The 18184-nt window shown below is 39.5% G+C and overlaps 3 protein-coding genes across 3 annotated transcripts; all 3 read right to left on the bottom strand.

The window, feature by feature from the left end:
- Window positions 1–9522: 9522 nt before the first annotated feature.
- On the bottom strand, window positions 9523–10384 carry LOC112197281 (oligosaccharyltransferase complex subunit ostc). The gene has a single exon (XM_024337902.2). The coding sequence runs from the start codon at window positions 10263–10265 to the stop codon at window positions 9738–9740; it is 528 nt and encodes a 175-aa protein (XP_024193670.1). The 5' UTR covers window positions 10266–10384; the 3' UTR covers window positions 9523–9737.
- Window positions 10385–10975: 591 nt separating this feature from the next.
- Window positions 10976–11470, bottom strand: LOC112198880. Its single transcript, XM_024339977.1, has one exon. It carries the CDS (start codon window positions 11468–11470, stop codon window positions 10976–10978), a length of 495 nt encoding a protein of 164 aa, XP_024195745.1.
- A 2469-nt stretch (window positions 11471–13939) lies between these two features.
- LOC112198879 lies at window positions 13940–14545 on the bottom strand. Its single transcript, XM_024339976.1, has one exon. The coding sequence runs from the start codon at window positions 14543–14545 to the stop codon at window positions 13940–13942; it is 606 nt and encodes a 201-aa protein (XP_024195744.1).
- Between the last annotated feature and the right edge of the window lie 3639 nt (window positions 14546–18184).

Here is an 18184-nt window from a genome sequence, read left to right as displayed (position 1 = left end):
TTACACCTCAGAACATGCCCAACAAAACCAACAATCATTCCAAAAAAGACAAAAACAAGACCCAGAAAATAGCAAACCCACTGAAACAAAAATAAAAGAGGAGGAATCCAGGTACCAACCTCGGTGATGAAGTCTACGACACGGTGGTGCACTGTAATCTTAGGGGGTTGCGATCGTCGTCTCTCCGGGAATGGTATCCCAAAGCTTCGGCAAACTCTTTCTTCGGTCTCGGACAAACGGAGCTTGAAGACGGTGACTAGGTTTTCAAATTTTCAGAGTGATGAAATCTCTCAAGGTTCCCCCCCCCCCCCTTTTATGTCAACATCAACGCGTCCTAAGCCGTCCGCTCCATAATGACATCACATACCAGCCGTACACGTGTCGTAACCCTCTACTCACTCTCCGGAGTACCCGAGGCGTCACCTCGGTTACGAAACCCACATTTACTGTCATTAAATGCAAGAAGACAGGCTTAGGAGACAAGCCTACGCACGCTAACCCTCTATGGGTTCGACGCGTGTTAACCACCACGGGGACGACTTCATAATACCGCCCGAAGTCTCCGCTGAGCGAAACCCCGCCACCGGAATTTCTCACTGGTTACCTTCGGAGTGATGAAGTCTCCGCTGAGCGAAACCCCGCCAGCGGAACTTCTCACTAGTCATCTTCCGAGTGATGAGGTATCCGCTGAGCGAAACCCCGCCAGCGGAATTTCTCACTGGTCATCTTCCGAGTGATGAAGTCTCCGCTGAGCGAAACCCCGCCAGCGGAATTTCTCACCGGTTACCTTCGGAGTGATGAAGTCTCCGCTGAGCGAAACCCCGCCAGCGGAACTTCTCACTGGTCATCTTCCGAGTGATGAGGTATCCGCTGAGCGAAACCCCGCCAGCGAAATTTCTCACCGGTTACCTTTGGAGTGATGAAGTCTCCGCTGAGCGAAACCCCGCCAGCGGAACTTCTCACTGGTCATCTTCCGAGTGATGAGGTATCCGCTGAGCGAAACCCCGCCAACGGAACTTCTCACCCGTCATCTTCCGAGTGATGAGGTATCCGCTGAGCGAAACCTCGCCAGCGGAACTTCTCACCCGTCATCTTCCGAGTGATGAAGTCTCCGCTGAGCGAAACCCCGCCAGCGGAATTTCTCACCGGTTACCTTCAGAGTGATGACGTCTCTGCTGAGCGAAACTCTGCCAGCGGAACTTCTCACTGGTCAGCTTCCGAGTGATGAGGTATCCGCTGAGCGAAACCCCGCCAGCGGAACTTCTCACTGGTCATCTTCCGAGTGATGAAGTCTCCGCTGAGCGAAACCCCGCCAGCGGAACTTCTCACCGGTCATCTTCCGAGTGATGAGGTATCCGCTGAGCGAAACCCTGCCAGCGGAACTTCTCACTGGTTATCTGCCAAGACACGAAGTCTCCGCTGAGCGAAACCCCACCAGCGGAACTTCTCGCTATACTGTCCTGCAAGCTGGGTATCTTCCGCTGTACACCTATGGCGGAACCCACTTTCATCTTGCAAACTGCGTGCTTTGTTTAGACGCAGTATCGTTCAAACAAAATACCGCCATGCACGTCAGTCGGACACTGCTTCCTGCTACATTTAGCGGGGGGATATCCGCCAAAACGAGTATCCCGAGGCTACGCCTCTCTGACAACGACCGCCACGCGGCGTTACCGTCAGACCGTCCCTACGGGACACGGGGACTAGTCAACAGTCTACGACGGCCCTGATCAGGCACGTTGACCCCCGTCATCTGGGTGCTAAACATTGGGCTCGCTACCCAACACCCTCTGCTCCGTGCAGCTCCCCCTCAACAAACAACTTGCCGACCATCCGGAGGTCTATCTTCGCCGGGGAGTGGGGGACTCCCTGGGGGGCCTAGCAGGGGCCCACCCGAAAGGGTATAAAGCGTTTGCTCAGTAAAACCAACGGTTGACAACGCACTGACGCTAATTATGCTCTTGCAAGTCTTGCGGAAGAAAACGCTTCAAACCGTCGAACAACTCCCCAACCAAGATTGCCCTCCTTGACTGGGGACTTGGGGGACTTGTACATACATGTACATTTGCAAACATAATTAGCTATAATGGGCCACGCCCATTGTACCGCCGAATGTACTAATTCCAACTAAAGGAATGACATGCAGACACACCGCCAGGCAGGCTACAGCCTCAGCGTCAGACCATCTCCAGATCATCGTCGACGCGCCGCCACGCGCCACGCCAAGATGGCATCAGAGGCTTCTGAAACTGGGAACTGAAACATATCAGTCCCACATCGAAAACAAAGAGAAGATCAACCTCTTCCTCACCTATAAAAGGTTCTCTCCTCTCTCCTCATTAATTACGCATTCAATACTCATCTACTGTTACTCTATCAACACAAGTACATTGACTAACTTAGGCATCGGAGAGCAGAAGACCGCCCGGCGCGGTCTCCCTCTGACGTCCGTTGTATTTCACTTGACAGGTAACGGAAGCTTCGAGAACAACACAAGTACCGATCCGCCCACCGGATCAACGTTAGCTAGGGTCTAGCTACCGCTGGACTTTCAGATATCAACAAATACCAACTACAATTCACAATCACAAAACTCGAGAAACTCATTTTTATGCTTAAAAACTCATTTTCCATACCTGTGAACCGCAATCCTATGAACCGTAGTCGATTGAGTTCATATCATTTAAAACAAATATTCATTTTCGAAAATGATTTACAATTTATCAATTAATTCTGAAAAATAAGTAATTTCGTTCGTGAATGAACCACGTGAGATTTACTCACCTAAAATCCAGCTGCGTCATTAAGGAAACAATAAGAAATACAGAACTCCCTTTGTCAAGCACCTAAGAAAACTAAGGTCACAACTCAACACATGAAACACAAAGCGATTAAAGTCTGAACCCCTGTTTGAACTAAAACCCTAAAAGTAACGCCAATCGAGACAGAACTTCATCCGAGACCTCCCAAAATCTCCGGAACAGTCCTACGATCAATATGTCACATCTACAAGTCGATCGAATGACTGGATCCTCACGAATCGAAAATTGAGACAATCGAAAACAGTAAAAAACTCTAACCAATTCATACGAACTCCAAAAGTTATGTATTAAATATCAAAATGCTTGTATCAACAAGTAGATGATAAAGAAAACCAAAAACTGCCCCTGGCATGGCCGGAAAAGCCTTCAAGCGCCGCCACAGGCGATGGCACACCACCGCGGAACCAAACTCAAAACCACCCTAATCAAACCATCTAAAATGTGCACAATGAAGATAGGAACAACTTTAATACCTGAAGCTAAGCCTAACTCATTCTAGATCGTCCAGAATCACGTGTGCAAATCAGAGAATCCTCCACCGTTGAACTTCAAATCATGATCTCGGCTACCACACTCAAAACCGTCCTTCAAGGTTGGTATGAACTTGATCTAGAGGATGAGAAGATTCTAAAAATGATCGGATCGAGCCTAGTTGCCGCCGAAACCGGGAAGTCTGACCAAGTTGGAAACGCTGCACTGATCCGCCACTTTAGGTGGCTGTCGTCGACGGTGAGCACCAATGGGAGGATGGGGAGGTAGCGGTGAAGAAGTCTGCGTTGGTGGCTTGGTCGGAGGACGCCGGAAATGGCCAGAAAATCCGGGTCGGGTCTGCCAGATTTCTTCGGGTTTGAGGAGAAACAACAGAGAGAGAGAGAGAGAGAGAGAGAGAGAGAGAGAGAGAGAGAGAGAGTTTCTAAAAAAAAGGAAAGTTCGAAAATTATGAAAATATCTAGGAATTTTTCTATTTATAGGAAAATTTCCAAAAATAGAAAATCTTCTGCTGACCATAACTTCATCATACGATCTTTGATTTGTGCGTGTCACATATCCACGAACTCATATCGACGCATTCTACAACTTTTGTGAGGGAAGTTTTTGGAAAAACCCAACGTATGAAAAGTCAAACTTTGTACTCCCTCTAATAAATATTCATATGAAATCTTTCGACTCCACCCCGAACCACACATTCGTCCTAACACTCAATTTAATAATCTCTGAAAAATCATCATAAATTAATAATGAATTTTCAGGGTATTACACAGCTACTAGACAAGCTTTGATGTTGGAGGGTACGAGATTTTGGAAGGAAGCTGGGCCGCCATGGTTTGTGGATGTTCTTATTAAATAAATAATTAATGTAAGGGGGGAAGTATTCATTTTTACTTACTCTAATCAAGCAGGGTTTTTGAGGAGACCACCTTAATGCCAATGCTTGTAATTGACCAAGTCTATTAATGAAGAGTTTTTTTATTGGAACCTCTAAATTTATTCATTTGACCTCTATGCTTTCTACACCTCCTATCAAATTTTCAAATACTAAATTTACTCATTAAATCTCACTAAAGTTCCTCAAATAACCTCACTCATATAATTAATTTACAAACAAACTAAGATCTTTATAATAAAAAACTTAGTCATTTCAATTATTTAATTACTCTATAAATCTTAATTAAATCCCCATTCCTTAATCAGACAACATAAATCTCTTATCCAATAAAAAAAAATCAAACACAAGGTATTGAGTTTTAAAAATTAATAAAAATAAAATAACATGAACTATTATGTGATTTTTTTATTTACTTTTTCTTTTTTAGCTGTTCAAAAAAAAAAGTTTAATAATTTTTTCTTAATGTTTCTCTATTTTCTGTACCTCATGATTAATTATTTAAATATTTTATTTATTTATTTTTATTTGCTAGCTCTTTTTTTTTTTCTTCTTTTTACAAATATAATGGATAGATTTAGGTTTAGGGTATAATACAATTTATTTTGTTCTCCCCGACCAATATGCGTTCAATATGCATATCATATATTTTTATCTTAATCATAATTTTATTTCTTAATAAATATATATATATATATATATATATATGAATGTTTTAATGAGTATGTAGTGAAATTGGAAAATGAAAATAGATAGGAAAAATAATAAAGAATGCAATCTAATATTATTGAATTGGAAAGTCTAGAGAAAATAAATATAACCATTTTTTTGGTATAATTATTGTCCATAATAGTCATTTTATAGTAGGTTATATATGTCATTTAATAATTCATAATAGAGTGAGGTCCCAATAGAAACTCTCATTAATGAAAGTTCTCTTTGACAAAAAAACAAAAACAAAAAACAAAAACAACAGAGAGTCTCTCTTTGCTCTCAATATATATGGAAAACATATTAAAAATCACAAAAATAAAAATATACCCTTGTTTCTCTCTCTTGAAACAAGGAGGCACTTATTTATATGTTGTATTTTTTCACCTAGGGGATAGGTCGTGGGAAGGCATCTGCCTATTGCGTAACGATTTATAGGACATTGCTTTGTCACCATCGAGGTTCTTGGCGTCCAATTCGCTCCTCTAGGCTGAGGTGGTAGTGAGTCCTTTCTTTAAGGATGGGATGGTTGTGCTAAGCAGCTGAAACATGATGTTGCATCGATGCCGTCATGGAACTGTTTGTGGATGGATGTGTCTTCCAATCACCACCGCTTTTAATTTTCGACTATGATTATAAGTATTGATGGTGGAAGGCAGGTGTCTTTGGCAAATTGTGTAGGTGGTGGTTCACTTGTAGGATATGAACATGGTGGCGGCAAAGCTCCTTCCTCTACTTCTCGTGTTCACCACAGGTCATGACTTGTTATGGTGGGATATTTGACATCAGCGACGGCAAAACAGTTGCCAGGAAAAGCTTTTCTTGGGCTTGGGCCTCGTTGGGATTGACATTAGGTGCGTGGGGAAATATCATCAATAGTCACTGAGTTATGACTTATTCGACACTTAACTCACTGTATTTTCAACACTATCACTTAACTCACTCAGTTTTACATCCGTCTTTCACTTAACCCACTGCCGTTAATTCTACCATTAGAAGCCGTTAAAATTGAGGGTATATTTTTTAAAACACTTAAAAATCATTTTTAACTTAAAAAAAATACATTTATTAGACTTTTTTTCAATTTTTTTAAATTTCTGAAATTTCTAATAATTTGAAGAAAAAAAATGATTTTTTTAACTTAAATATAATTTGAAAAAAAATTGTCTTTTCTTTAAAAAAGAAAAGTTAGAAATGCATTTTTTTAGTGTTTAGACAAACATACCCTCAATTTACATTTATTAGACTTTTTTCAAATTTTTAAATTTCTAATAAAAAATGATTTTTTTAACTTAAATATAATTTGAAAAAAAAAATTGTCTTTTAAAAAAAAAAAAAGTTAGAAATGCATTTGTTTAGTGTTTAGATAAATATACCCTCAATTTTAATAGCTTTTAACGGCAGAATTAACTACAGTGAGTTAAGTGAAAGATGGATGTAAAACTAAGTGAGTTAAGTGATATTGTTGAAAATACAGTGAGTTAAGTGTCGAATAAGTCATAACTCAATGACCATTGGTGATGTTTTCCCTAGGTGCTTTAGTGAGAACCGTACGTGCTTTTAGGAAATGGACACCTCTCGTTTTAGATAAGGCATTCAAGTGATCCATTGACGGGCAACAAGCTCAGTTTAGGATGCCTGTAGGTATTTTCGGGGCATCCCCTCTTTGTAGGGTGATTGTTTGGTGTTATGAATAAATTAGTTTTATATAATAGTGTTCACCTAGTTAGTTGCTGACCAAAGAATTTATACTCAATAACCCTTAGATTTACATCCAAGGGTGGAAAACAAAACACCTAAACTTAATAATAATTCTCTCTGCCATTGGATTTACATCCAAAGGTGGTTGAGCATTATTTTCTTGGTCAATAACTGACCAGGTGAACATTTTTGTAGTTTTATAACATAAATAGTTTAGTTGTTTACTCCATTTATGTCCATGGAGATGTTACTCCATTTACTTCTAAGCAGTGGTTCAAGTTTGACCCCCGGGCTACATGAATGATGAATCATTGTGTAGTATTACCTACATTCACAATATAATATTTTAATAAAAAAAAAAAAACTCAATTTCCATAAAAATAGAACAAAAATAGATAATTAAAAAAGTAACAAGGAAAACCACTTGGAAGTCTAATGGAGTTACTAAAATAGTTAAAAATAACTCTCTAGGAATTTCTTTAGGGGAAATAAATAAAGGGAGGTCTAAAAATTAAATTTGGAGGTTCCAAATACATAATGGTAAAAGATATGGGTAAGAATGTCTAGTATAAACCTAAAGCAATTATGTCACTCTCTTGAGAGGATGAGAACTCTGCTAGGGTTTCTTGGCGGTGATCTAATAACTTTGGGCGGAGGGATTGGATTTTCTGATCCATTTGGCCATCATGGGGATGTAGGAAACAGTCATCATCCGGCGTTCATATTTCGGGTTTTCTTTTCTTACTAGCTGTGCTTGGCTGCGACGATGAAAAAAAAAGGTAAATTTTTTTTTTTCTTTTCTTCTGTTCATATTATTTTTTATTTTATTTTATTATCATTATTTTTTTTATCAATAAATTTGCAATGAAGTATGGGTCTATCCTGTTTTCTAGACTGGTAACAAGCATTGTTGATTCCGTTACATGGTTAGGTTGAGGAAAGGGCAATTTCTCTAAATCAGTATTAGCATCTGATTCTTCTACGCCTTCTTGTCTGTAAATTGAACATGTATTCGCAACCAATTCATACTTCTTCTGTTGTTCACTGTAATCTAATTATTTTTCTCATCCAGCTCCAGAATAATTTGAATGATGCATTGCTGGCGAAGATAACAGTTTGAAAACCTAAATTATAAAGCTCCCCTCCACAAATTACTATAAATAGAACCTATCTAAAATGTAACACTCAAACGATGATGTGAACAACCCAAAAACACCAGAACCTACCAACGTAGTTTGAACCATGTTATAACTGATCTGATCTGACAAAGTAACATTCAATACTCAAAATTTTGCACTTGGTCTATCTACACTGCAAACTCCATTGAAGTAGCATAAAAATTCCAAATCCATACGCAACATAGAAAGTAAGATAAGCAGCACTGAAAACCAAGAGTGAAGTTAAAAAGTAGTAGAAACAAGAAAGTGACCCAAAAACCAAGCTTAATATCAGGAGTTGATCAACAAAACAAATCATGAGAAAGTCACCCTTGAAACTGTAATCTAAAGAGACTGGAGTGAGGCAAAAACAAAAGACTCCTTTCATTAAAATCTCAACATGAAAGTTTCTTATTGATTTTCAGTACCATGGATAGAAGTGAGGGTGGACCAGAGGATAGAGATCACATAGGTTTTGCAGCAATTTTCTATGATTCCAAACCGAGGGAGAAAAGAGAAAACCAAAACAAAGCAAAACAAAACAGATTCAAAAATGTTAATCCAGGTTAGGATTTGTTCAAGTCTCATCCATCAGCTTGATGTAATAACAGATGGGATGAGCAAGTAATGCACAGCCCTCTCACAGTCTCATCTGCAATACACAGTTGAAAAGGCTGTTCCTTCATGCAATTGTTTTCAAAGAAATAATTACCCTGTACTGGGCAATGAACTGCACCACTCTTCTTTTGTGCTTTAAAAGCTTAAGTAGTTTTCATGAAAAAAAAAAATGCAATTCATCATTGTATATCGTAAAGCGCAGGGCAAGGAAACAACATATAGCACAGAGGTAAGAAGTTTTTAGGACAACAGAAACTAATTTCAATAGGTGAACAGAGTGATGTTAAGCAGTTGCAGCTGGCTGAAGTGCTCGTAACAATTGGCAAAGGGTTCTGCACTATATAACTCATCCTAATATTCAAGAATTTGAGAAGTAGCAAATATAACTAGCAGTTATCCGCCAATCACCCTCAATCTCCCATTTTCCCTTCCTTATATAAAGGAAGACAGAGAGGAGGGAAGGAGGTTGATGGTTGTGGATGCCCAATGACCCAATGGGTACGTTTGCAATCCCTTTTCATATGCCAAAGGTGCATTATGTTCCCCTCGCAATCTTACGAGCATCATACACATCTACAAGTCATATTATTTAGCAAGAGGTATCGATATTAGCATGATGGTGGAGTGCTAACATTCAAATTGAGGGGTAATTCAGAGGTATTGGAAACTCATATAGCAGTTTAGTAAACAAAAATATTTTCGCTAAAGAATACAGTCTCCTGTTGTACTACCAACTATAATTTGGAAAGTTACCTAGTCCCACAGTCATACTTCAATTAGTGTAATCCAATCATGATAGCATTCCCTTTTTGTACAATTAGCACATGACACCATTAACCAATCCTTCCTGCATTTCATTCACAATTCTGGACAACTTGTCATCCTAACATTCATGTTATTCTCTCATTTCATATGCCGCGGGCCTATAGACCTACCCCTTCAGCAATCTTAGAAGGTACATCTCACTATTCAAAAGGGGAGTACCGGAGAACTAAAATGCAACACACCAATATCATTATAAATCACATATTCAACAAGTATGTCGTGTCCTAGTTCACAATCGTTAAGTCATACCATTTCCTCCATGATATTACAACTAAAAGTTTCAGAATAGGAAGGCCCTGGAATCTCAGATAAACACAACTTCTGTTAATCAAAAAGCAGCATCATGGATCAGACGACACAACATACATAGCATTCATTTGAATGACAAACCCAGGAGCGATATAACATTATCAAAGTCTAAATATATAGATAGACCATATCTAATTCAAGTCGAAAACAGAAGCATAATTAAGGTCCAGAAACTGTTAAGATGAAACTGAGATGAAATTCGAAATGTAGCTAATGAAGATAACCAGGGATCTTGATGCGAATAAAGAGCATACTCATAACATAGGCAAGAACAACAGAAGAGATCCCAGCGGTGGCGTACGAGACCTTGACGCTCTTAGCCCGATTGCGATCCAAGGCCAAATCCATCAGCACAATCCCCACGCCACCAAGCACGAACATGAAGCCCGAAGAGAGCCCTTCGATTATGTACTGGCCGTTGACCCGGCCCGGGAGGAACACGACGGGGCGGACCGACCCGGTTACGTGGTCCTGGGTGGACCCGATGCCCGGAGGCTCGACGATGACGTCGTAGACGAAGCCGGAGACGACCATGAAGTAGGTGAGGAGGACGAGGGCGTAGACGGTCATGGGAGACGGGAGGGTTAGGGTTGGGAGCTTGAGGCGGAGGCGAGGAGGTCGGAGGAAGCTGTAGGGGAGGATCTGGATTAGGTGGACGATCGGGTCGATGGAGCCGGAGGAATGGTCGGAGTGGGTAGTGCCGGTGGCCGGCTGCAACGACTCGGATTTGGGCGGCATTTTGGCTGGATCGGATTCGGGTCTGGGGTTTTGGGACTTTGTTTGGGAGTGTGAAAGAGGGGGATGGACTAAGAGCAGCAGTGAAGGTGAGTTATGGGGAATAGCTGGGTTTTCCTGGGGCTGCTTTGGGTATTCAGAGAGAAATTATGATTTTATTTTTAATTTTTATCTAAAATATTTTAGGTTTTTTTTTTTTTTTTTTTTTTATCAAATACAATAACTAGTCTATTCTACTCACGACCTCTTATTTACAAATGGAAGACTTATGCCACTAGACCAAATAATGCTGGACAAAATATTTTAGTTGAGTACTTGGGTTTTGAGAATTTTTATTATACATGCGTGTATATCATACACACATGATCTAACGGTGTGTAAGTCATAAGTAACTTTTTTACTGTTTATTACAGGTGATCACACATTGTTGGATCATGCGTATATACCATTTGGGTTTACCCTACACCCCCAAACTTTAGACATGTCTAATGGACCACTTATTTCAAAATAAGTTTAAAATTTAGCTAATTTTAAGATAAAATTCTACCCTAATAGAATATTTCAAAAAAAAAAAAATACTTTAAAAAAAAAGTTAAATTTTTTTTTCTAAACTCTCTAGTTAGAGAGGAAAAAGAATTTAACTAGAACTCAAATTTTCCAACATTCAAATTTGTTTGCGAGTAAAAGTCAGCCCTTTATTAAAATGGAAACGCTTACATACTACAAAGTTTTGCTACAATTGCAGCTAGAAGGAAAGAAGGTGTAGAGAAATAAAAGCAGTCCTGCTGCAAAGAGCAAGCATGTGCTGCTAATTGGTGTGCTACATTATTCCCCAATCTACCAACATGGGTCACTTTCACAAAAGTCTCTAAACCCAACAGCAAGATTAGATCATCATAAATCCATCCCAGAACCGTAGTGTTGCTATCCACTGTAGCAGCCAACAGCATTTGGACAGCTAAAGCATCTGTCTCCAAAATTATACGAGAAAAGAAATGGTACACAACAAACTCCATGGCTTTCTTGCATGCCAAGACCTCCCCATGCTCCGGTGACAACAAGCCTCTTAGAGGACAGGCTCTTCCAGCCAACATCACCCCCCGATCATCTCTGATCACAAAACCTACTCCACCCTTACGAGTAACATGATTAAACGCTCCATCAATTTTCAGAAAGCCCACTGGAGGAGCCGGCCACTTCACCTCCATGGTTCTTCGAATTGTATTACTCCCTTGTTTCAGATTATGGAAACTAAATTCCTGTAGTCTGGCCATATTGCTAATAACCATATCTCACGCATCGCTCTTCTTATGATTCCAAGTCCGCTCATTCCTCTTTTTCTAAATCCCAAAAAGAAGAAAGACCAACTCACCAAAATTGGTTAAAGACAGTTCTACAGCACAAGCAATTAACCATTGTAATAGTCCAACACCTACATTCTGAGGATTATAACAAACCTGTCTTAAAATTGCATTGGACTTCAACACCGATTGAGTAAAAGGACAGTCTCTACTAATATGTAGAGTAGACTCATCGTGTAGCTCACACAATACACACAAGGTAGAATCTAGCTGCACCCTCCTCAACTTAAGCTTAACAAAAGAAGGTAAAATGTCCAAGCACACCCTCTAGAAATGAATCTTGGCCTTATTTGGAACAGTTACTCTCCACATCTTCTTCCAGAATACACTTCCCTTCCGAAGATAATAAAGGATTGTAGCTAGATGAATTAGAGAAAGAAGCACGATAAGAAGACTTAACAAAAAACTTACCATCCTTTGTTAACATCCAAATCAATCTGTCACACACCACTCTTCTACTAAGAGGTATACTAGTTATCATCTCTGCCTCCCCTAATGGAAACAAATGATATATTTTTGTCTCATCCCAAGCACCTATGGCCAACATCAAGTCTTCCACCATACACACCTCACTTTGCGCTGAAGTTATAAAAGTAGGCTTCCCTGCAGGTAATGCCTGAATCCAATTAGCCAAAAAAATCTCAATATCTTTTCCATCCCCAACTTGCCAACAACAGCCATCTTTTAGCAAATCTTAAATAGAGAAAATACTTCTCCAAGAATAAGAAGGAGAATCATGAGAAGCAGCATTCCAAAAAGAGTCGTCAGGAAAGTACTTAGCCTTGTACAATGGAGCCACTAGAGAAGACAGGTTACAGACCACACGCCATGCCTTCTTTGCTAGCATAGCATTATTAAAATTTGATAGACTCCGAAACCACAAACCTCCTGCCTCCTTTGGATTACACAAAGCATTCCAAGTCTTCCAATGAATCTTCCGCTTATCGAGTGTACTTCCCCATCAAAACCTAGCACACATTTTTTCCATATCATCACAGAATTTCTTTGTCAATTTAAAAACACTCATAGCATAGATAGGTAATGCAGAAGCCACTACCTAGATGAGAATATCCTTCCCTGCCCCACTAAGCAATTTTCCTTGCCATGCGCTCAATTTTTTTGCCAATTTCTCCTTAATATACTGAAACGTAGCTGTTTTCTTGCGCCCTACATAAGTAGGCAAACCTAGGTATTTTTCATGCACCTCCACCACTTGAACTCCCAAGTATGAGGAAACCTCTTCTTTCAAACCTTCCGAAACATTCTTACTAAAAGCCACTAAACTCTTATCAAAATTGACAAGTTGTCCAGAAGCCCTACCATAGGTCTTAATCACATCTTGTATCTCAAAACAATTTTCCAAAGTGGCATGTGCATAAATCATGCTGTCATCAGCAAATAACAGATGGTTTATTGAGGGAGAATTGTCACAAACCTCAATTCTTGGCAATAAACCTAGAGCTTGCTTCTGTTGTAGTAATGCAGAAAAACCCTCAGCTCTAATGAGAAATAAATAAGGTGAAAGAGGATCACCTTGATGTAAACCACGACTTGGACAAACATAACCCCTAGGTTTGCCTCTAATCAAGAAAGAATACCAGACTGACGATACACACTGCATGACTATGTCAATCCACTTGTGATCAAAACAAAACCTAACCATGACCATCTTCAGGAATATCTACTATGTTCGGTCATATGCTTTACTTAGATCCAACTTTAGTGCCATATATATCCATCACTACCCTCTCTTTTGTTATGCACAAAATGAGTAATCTCATTTGCTATAAGAATGTTATCAGTGATGAGCCTTCCAGAAACAAAGGCGCTCTGAAAAGGTGAGATCACTGAGGGCAGGATACTTTTCAATCTGTTTGCAATTACTTTCGAACAAATCTTATAAATAACATTACACAAAGCGATTGACCTCAACTTAGACATATTATCCGAAGCACTAACCTTTGGAATAAGGCATATATGCGTAAAGTTAATCTGATGTAGTAACTGTCCTGTTTGGAGAAAGCTATTAACTGCTTCAAAAGCATCTGCCCTTATGCTATCTCAATAATGTTGGAAAAACAAAGGGGGCATACCATCCAGTCCTGGAGACTTCATCAGATACATTTGGAACAATGCATATCGCACCTCCTCCACTGTATATGGTGCACAAAGCTGATTATTCATCTCTTGACTAACACTAGGTTAGATTGCTGCCAATGTCTTATTCACTGCCTCAAAATCCACCTCTGAAGCCTGGAACATATTAGAGAAATATGATGTAATTATACGTTCAACCCCATCATCATCCTCCGTCCACTAACCATTCTCATCAAAAAGCCCTTGCAGCCTATTCTTCCTTCTTCTATTCTGAGCCTTCCAATGAAAGAATCCAGTGTCTCGATCCCCCTTCTTAAGCCATGTAACTTTGAACCTCCACCTCCAAAAGGATTCTTCTTGGTACAACAAAGTATGCAGTCTACCCATCAGCTCCTGTTTCTCTTGCTGCACAACCTCAGAAATGGACACATCCAAAAGCTCATCCAACCTAGTCTGTATCCCCAACATCTGGAGTTGCCTAATTCTAAATACCTGCTTTTGCCACTTATCCAACTGTCTACGGGTGTGAGCAATCTTCTTTGTTACATAGAACATAGGTGTGCCAGTGATATCTGCCCTCCAATCCTTTGACACCACTCCAGCACACTCAGGATGCTGCACCCAGAACGTCTCAAACTTGAAGCGATGAAACTTAGTTTTGGACGCAATAGAGATCGTACTTGCCCTAAAAAGGATAGGAACATGATCAGAATCTGATGACTGTAGATACAATAGTTTTGAGTGACCAAAAAGATCAAACCATGCAGGAGTACAAACTGCCATATCCAACCTTAGCTGAGTTTTCGAGTTCCACCAAGTTGCCATTGCCCCATGAAACCCTAGGTCCAACAGATCTCTGTACCCTAGCACCTTCATAAAACCTCTCATCTGTCTCTCTGCCCTAATCGGACCATCAATCTTTTCTCCATTGTTTAGTATCTCATTGAAGTCCCTAACAATTGTCTAAGGTAGAGAGTCTAAATCCGAAAGATCTCTGACTAGCTGCCAGGATCTGTCCCTTTCTGCAGTCCTCATATAGCCATAAAAGCCCATCAACCGCCACGACAGTAGACCAGCGTCCCCTATCACCACTACATCCATATGATGGGCTGAAGTTGTCTTCATTTGCAGATTGACTTTGTCACTCCAGAAAAGCGCCAACCCACCTGACAGACCCTCACTAAAGACCTTCTTGGAATCAAGGACCAAAATATCGAGTTTCGAGGAAATATCGATGGTCCCGAAAACGGAAATTTCGACGGAAATATCGATTTCGGTAAATAATAAAAAAAATGATGGAAATTTGAAGAAAAACATGGAAATTTTAAGTGAAACTTTTAGATATGTTTATTTTATCAATTGTCTACTATATATAGAAAGAAAACCTTGAATAAACGTTGTTATATAGTAATTTGTAATCATTTAAGATGAAACGGTAAATGCTGAATCGCCGATAACTCTGAAATTTTTTTAAATAGACATCTAATTTTTTTTTTTTATGGCTGGAAACCCAATGTGAGGCTAAGCCATCACGCCTTATATACATTTTTTGTACATATCATACATTACACCTTGAATTACATAAGTAACTTAGAACCACGTAGAAGACCTATGAGGTACAAGGTATGAAGATTATTTGGTGCAAGGTATGAAGATTATTTTAAACTATTTATAGAAGTTATAATTTGAAATGTTGTTGTAAAATATTTGAACATTTAGTAAAAAAAAAAATTCAATATAGTAATTAAGTGTTTCAAGTTAGTTATTGATTGGACGTGTATCTAAGTTTTCAGATTTGTAGGCAAATGAATATATATTATAATGTTGTGATTAATATATAAAGGTTTGTGCAACAGAGTTAGCAAACCCTCTCAAAGGGTGGTGGGATGACCAAGGTTCGATCCTTGCTGTTGTTGTTGATTTTTTGGATTGAATTTTATGCCAACTACTCATCCACCACACGTGTTGGGCCCACGGAGATTGACTTTGCATATGAGAATTGTTGGTGGAGATGGAATGTATGGGGAAATATCGGAAATATCGAAAATTTCGACCGAAATTGTCATGGTATGCTATGGATATATCGGGCCTAAAAAAAAACGAAATTTTCGGCGAAATTTCGCCAATTTTTTCGATTTTTCAGTCCTTGCTTGGCATTTTCAAACCCAAGGGCTCGATGCAGTTTATCAAAATCCTCCCTCCTGCTTCATCTCACAAAGAAACACGATCTGGGGACGATTTTGAGTGATCAGATCCTTCAAAGCCCTAGTCGTAGCATCATTGCAGATTCCTTGGCAATTCCAGCTGAGAACATCTAGATCCATTATGGATTGATTATTTGCTTTCTAATCCCTATAAAGTAACCCTAGCGGCAAAGTAGCTAGGTTAGAACTCAATTGTTATCCCAACATTCAAAATAATTTAACTTGAAATTTAGCTTACCTTACTAGAGCATAACTCAAAAACTAGCTATGAAAATAACTATCACTGAGGGAGATGCCCCAAAACATCCTCTACTTACCACCTTGATTTTTACCTTACCTTTTTCAATTTTTCTGAAAACTCCATCTGGTTTTTGCTCGTAATGAATGCTCTCCTCTAAAGAATTGTTTTTTTTTTTAATAACATTAAATGGAAGATCCTCTTGAGATCATATACATATACATATCAAAATACAATAACTGAATAATAGAAGAGGGGATAATATCCTGAACTAAAATTTTGTTTTGTTTAGACAATTTTACTCTTTGTCACTAAGTTTAATTTACTAATTTTATTTCGCAATGACATGAATCTGTGAGCTTAAACAAAATTTATTTTAGTGAAGGAAATTTTAAGTTATCAAAAATTTAGTTAAAAAAAAAAAAAAAAAAAACACGCATTAGGGCTTTTGCCATTTTTCTACTTTTTCTGGCCAAACGGTGAATAATCTGACAAAATTCTAAGGTATAAAGTTGTTCTACTTCTTCCAGAATTTCTATTGACTATAATTTTGCAAGATTTCATCTAAATTTGAGTTGTGGCGGTTGTTAGCTTGTTGCCGCCATGAGCCACTGCGGCTCCTCCGCTTTTAATTACTTGTTCACCTATTTTTGACTCCTTAGGCAGACTATAAGAAGGCATTTTAAGACCAGTTCTATCGATCTTACTGCAATGTAAAGATGACATAATTTTTGGGTTTGAAACAAGGTATGGTAAGCAGAGGTTTATAAACTTGTCTAGATATGCTTCATTGTCAGTCACCAATGAGGAAGATAAATACCGTAGATTTGAGGATGGTTTGAGATAGGAGGTTCGTATAGTAGTGACTATTATTGGCCATATTCAATTCAAACGCCTTGTTGAGCCAGCTATGAGGGTAGAGAGGAGTCTTTCTTAGCAAATAGGGACATGCTCGTGAAGATAGTCGTCGTCCATTTGGTACGATCGGTGGTCCCAGTCAAGCTCCATCCAAGAGATAAAGGTGGTTCTACTTCTGAATCCTCTACTAGTATTAAACCCTCTGGAGATGGAGTCTAGATAGGGTTTCAGCCCAGCATCCTACTAGTAGCTCAGCTACATTCCTAGCCTCAGATTCATAACAAATAGATAGCAGAGGCAAAGTATACCACTATAGATGTCAGAGGTGTGGTAGATTTCTTGTGAGGCCTTGCCAAGCAGATAGTTCAGGATGTTTTCATTGTGGACAAGCAAAACATATGAGGAAGGATTGTCCATTGTTGCTTCAGGGTGATAGATCGAGTCTAGTAACCACCCAGAGCCATAGTGGTGGATTACTTATTGGGGAGCATAGAGTGCAAGTACTAGTTTTAGCAATGGGGTAACTCAGTCTAGTGGAGCAGGCAGAGATAAGAGTCACTTAGGGCGACCCCGAGCTCAAGCGGGGAGTGTTTTCTATGACTAAGTAGAAGACTTGAGCTGCAGTAAGTGTGATTATGGGTACATTATCTATTTTTAACTATGATGCTTATACACCGATAGACTTTTGTATCTATTTTTTATTGTTGTTATTTTCCCATTAATTGTAGGGCTGGGCATAAATGACCGAAAACCCGGAAAATCGAACAGAACAACCAGGACCGCCTGGTTCGAGCCGGGTTCTAGACTAAAATGTAGTGTTTTTGGTCCGGTTCGGTCCCAGTACTAAACTTTCCGGTTCGGTCCCGGTCCTTGAGTTGAGAATTGAACTATACTTGCCGGGTCCCAGTACTATACTTGCCGGTTCGGTCCGGTCCTAGACCCGAGCTTGTATACGTGGCTTCCACTTATAAGTTATATTCTGAAGTCTATAATAATAGCATAGACATGACTGCAGCAGATTGGTAAGCCCTAAATCCCTAATCAGTTATACGACACCCAAATCGATTGACCTCGTCTGAGTCTTCTGACTCTTTTCCGCCTCTTACCTCTCATAGTCTCATATACCAACCTCTCCGGCCTCCGCCTACTACCGTCGAGCTGTCA

The sequence above is a fragment of the Rosa chinensis genome, chromosome 4, assembly GCF_002994745.2.
Source record: "Rosa chinensis cultivar Old Blush chromosome 4, RchiOBHm-V2, whole genome shotgun sequence".
Taxonomy (NCBI): domain Eukaryota; kingdom Viridiplantae; phylum Streptophyta; class Magnoliopsida; order Rosales; family Rosaceae; genus Rosa; species Rosa chinensis.
Note: the sequence above shows the minus strand (reverse complement) of the source record. Positions and strands in the feature narration are given on the sequence as shown.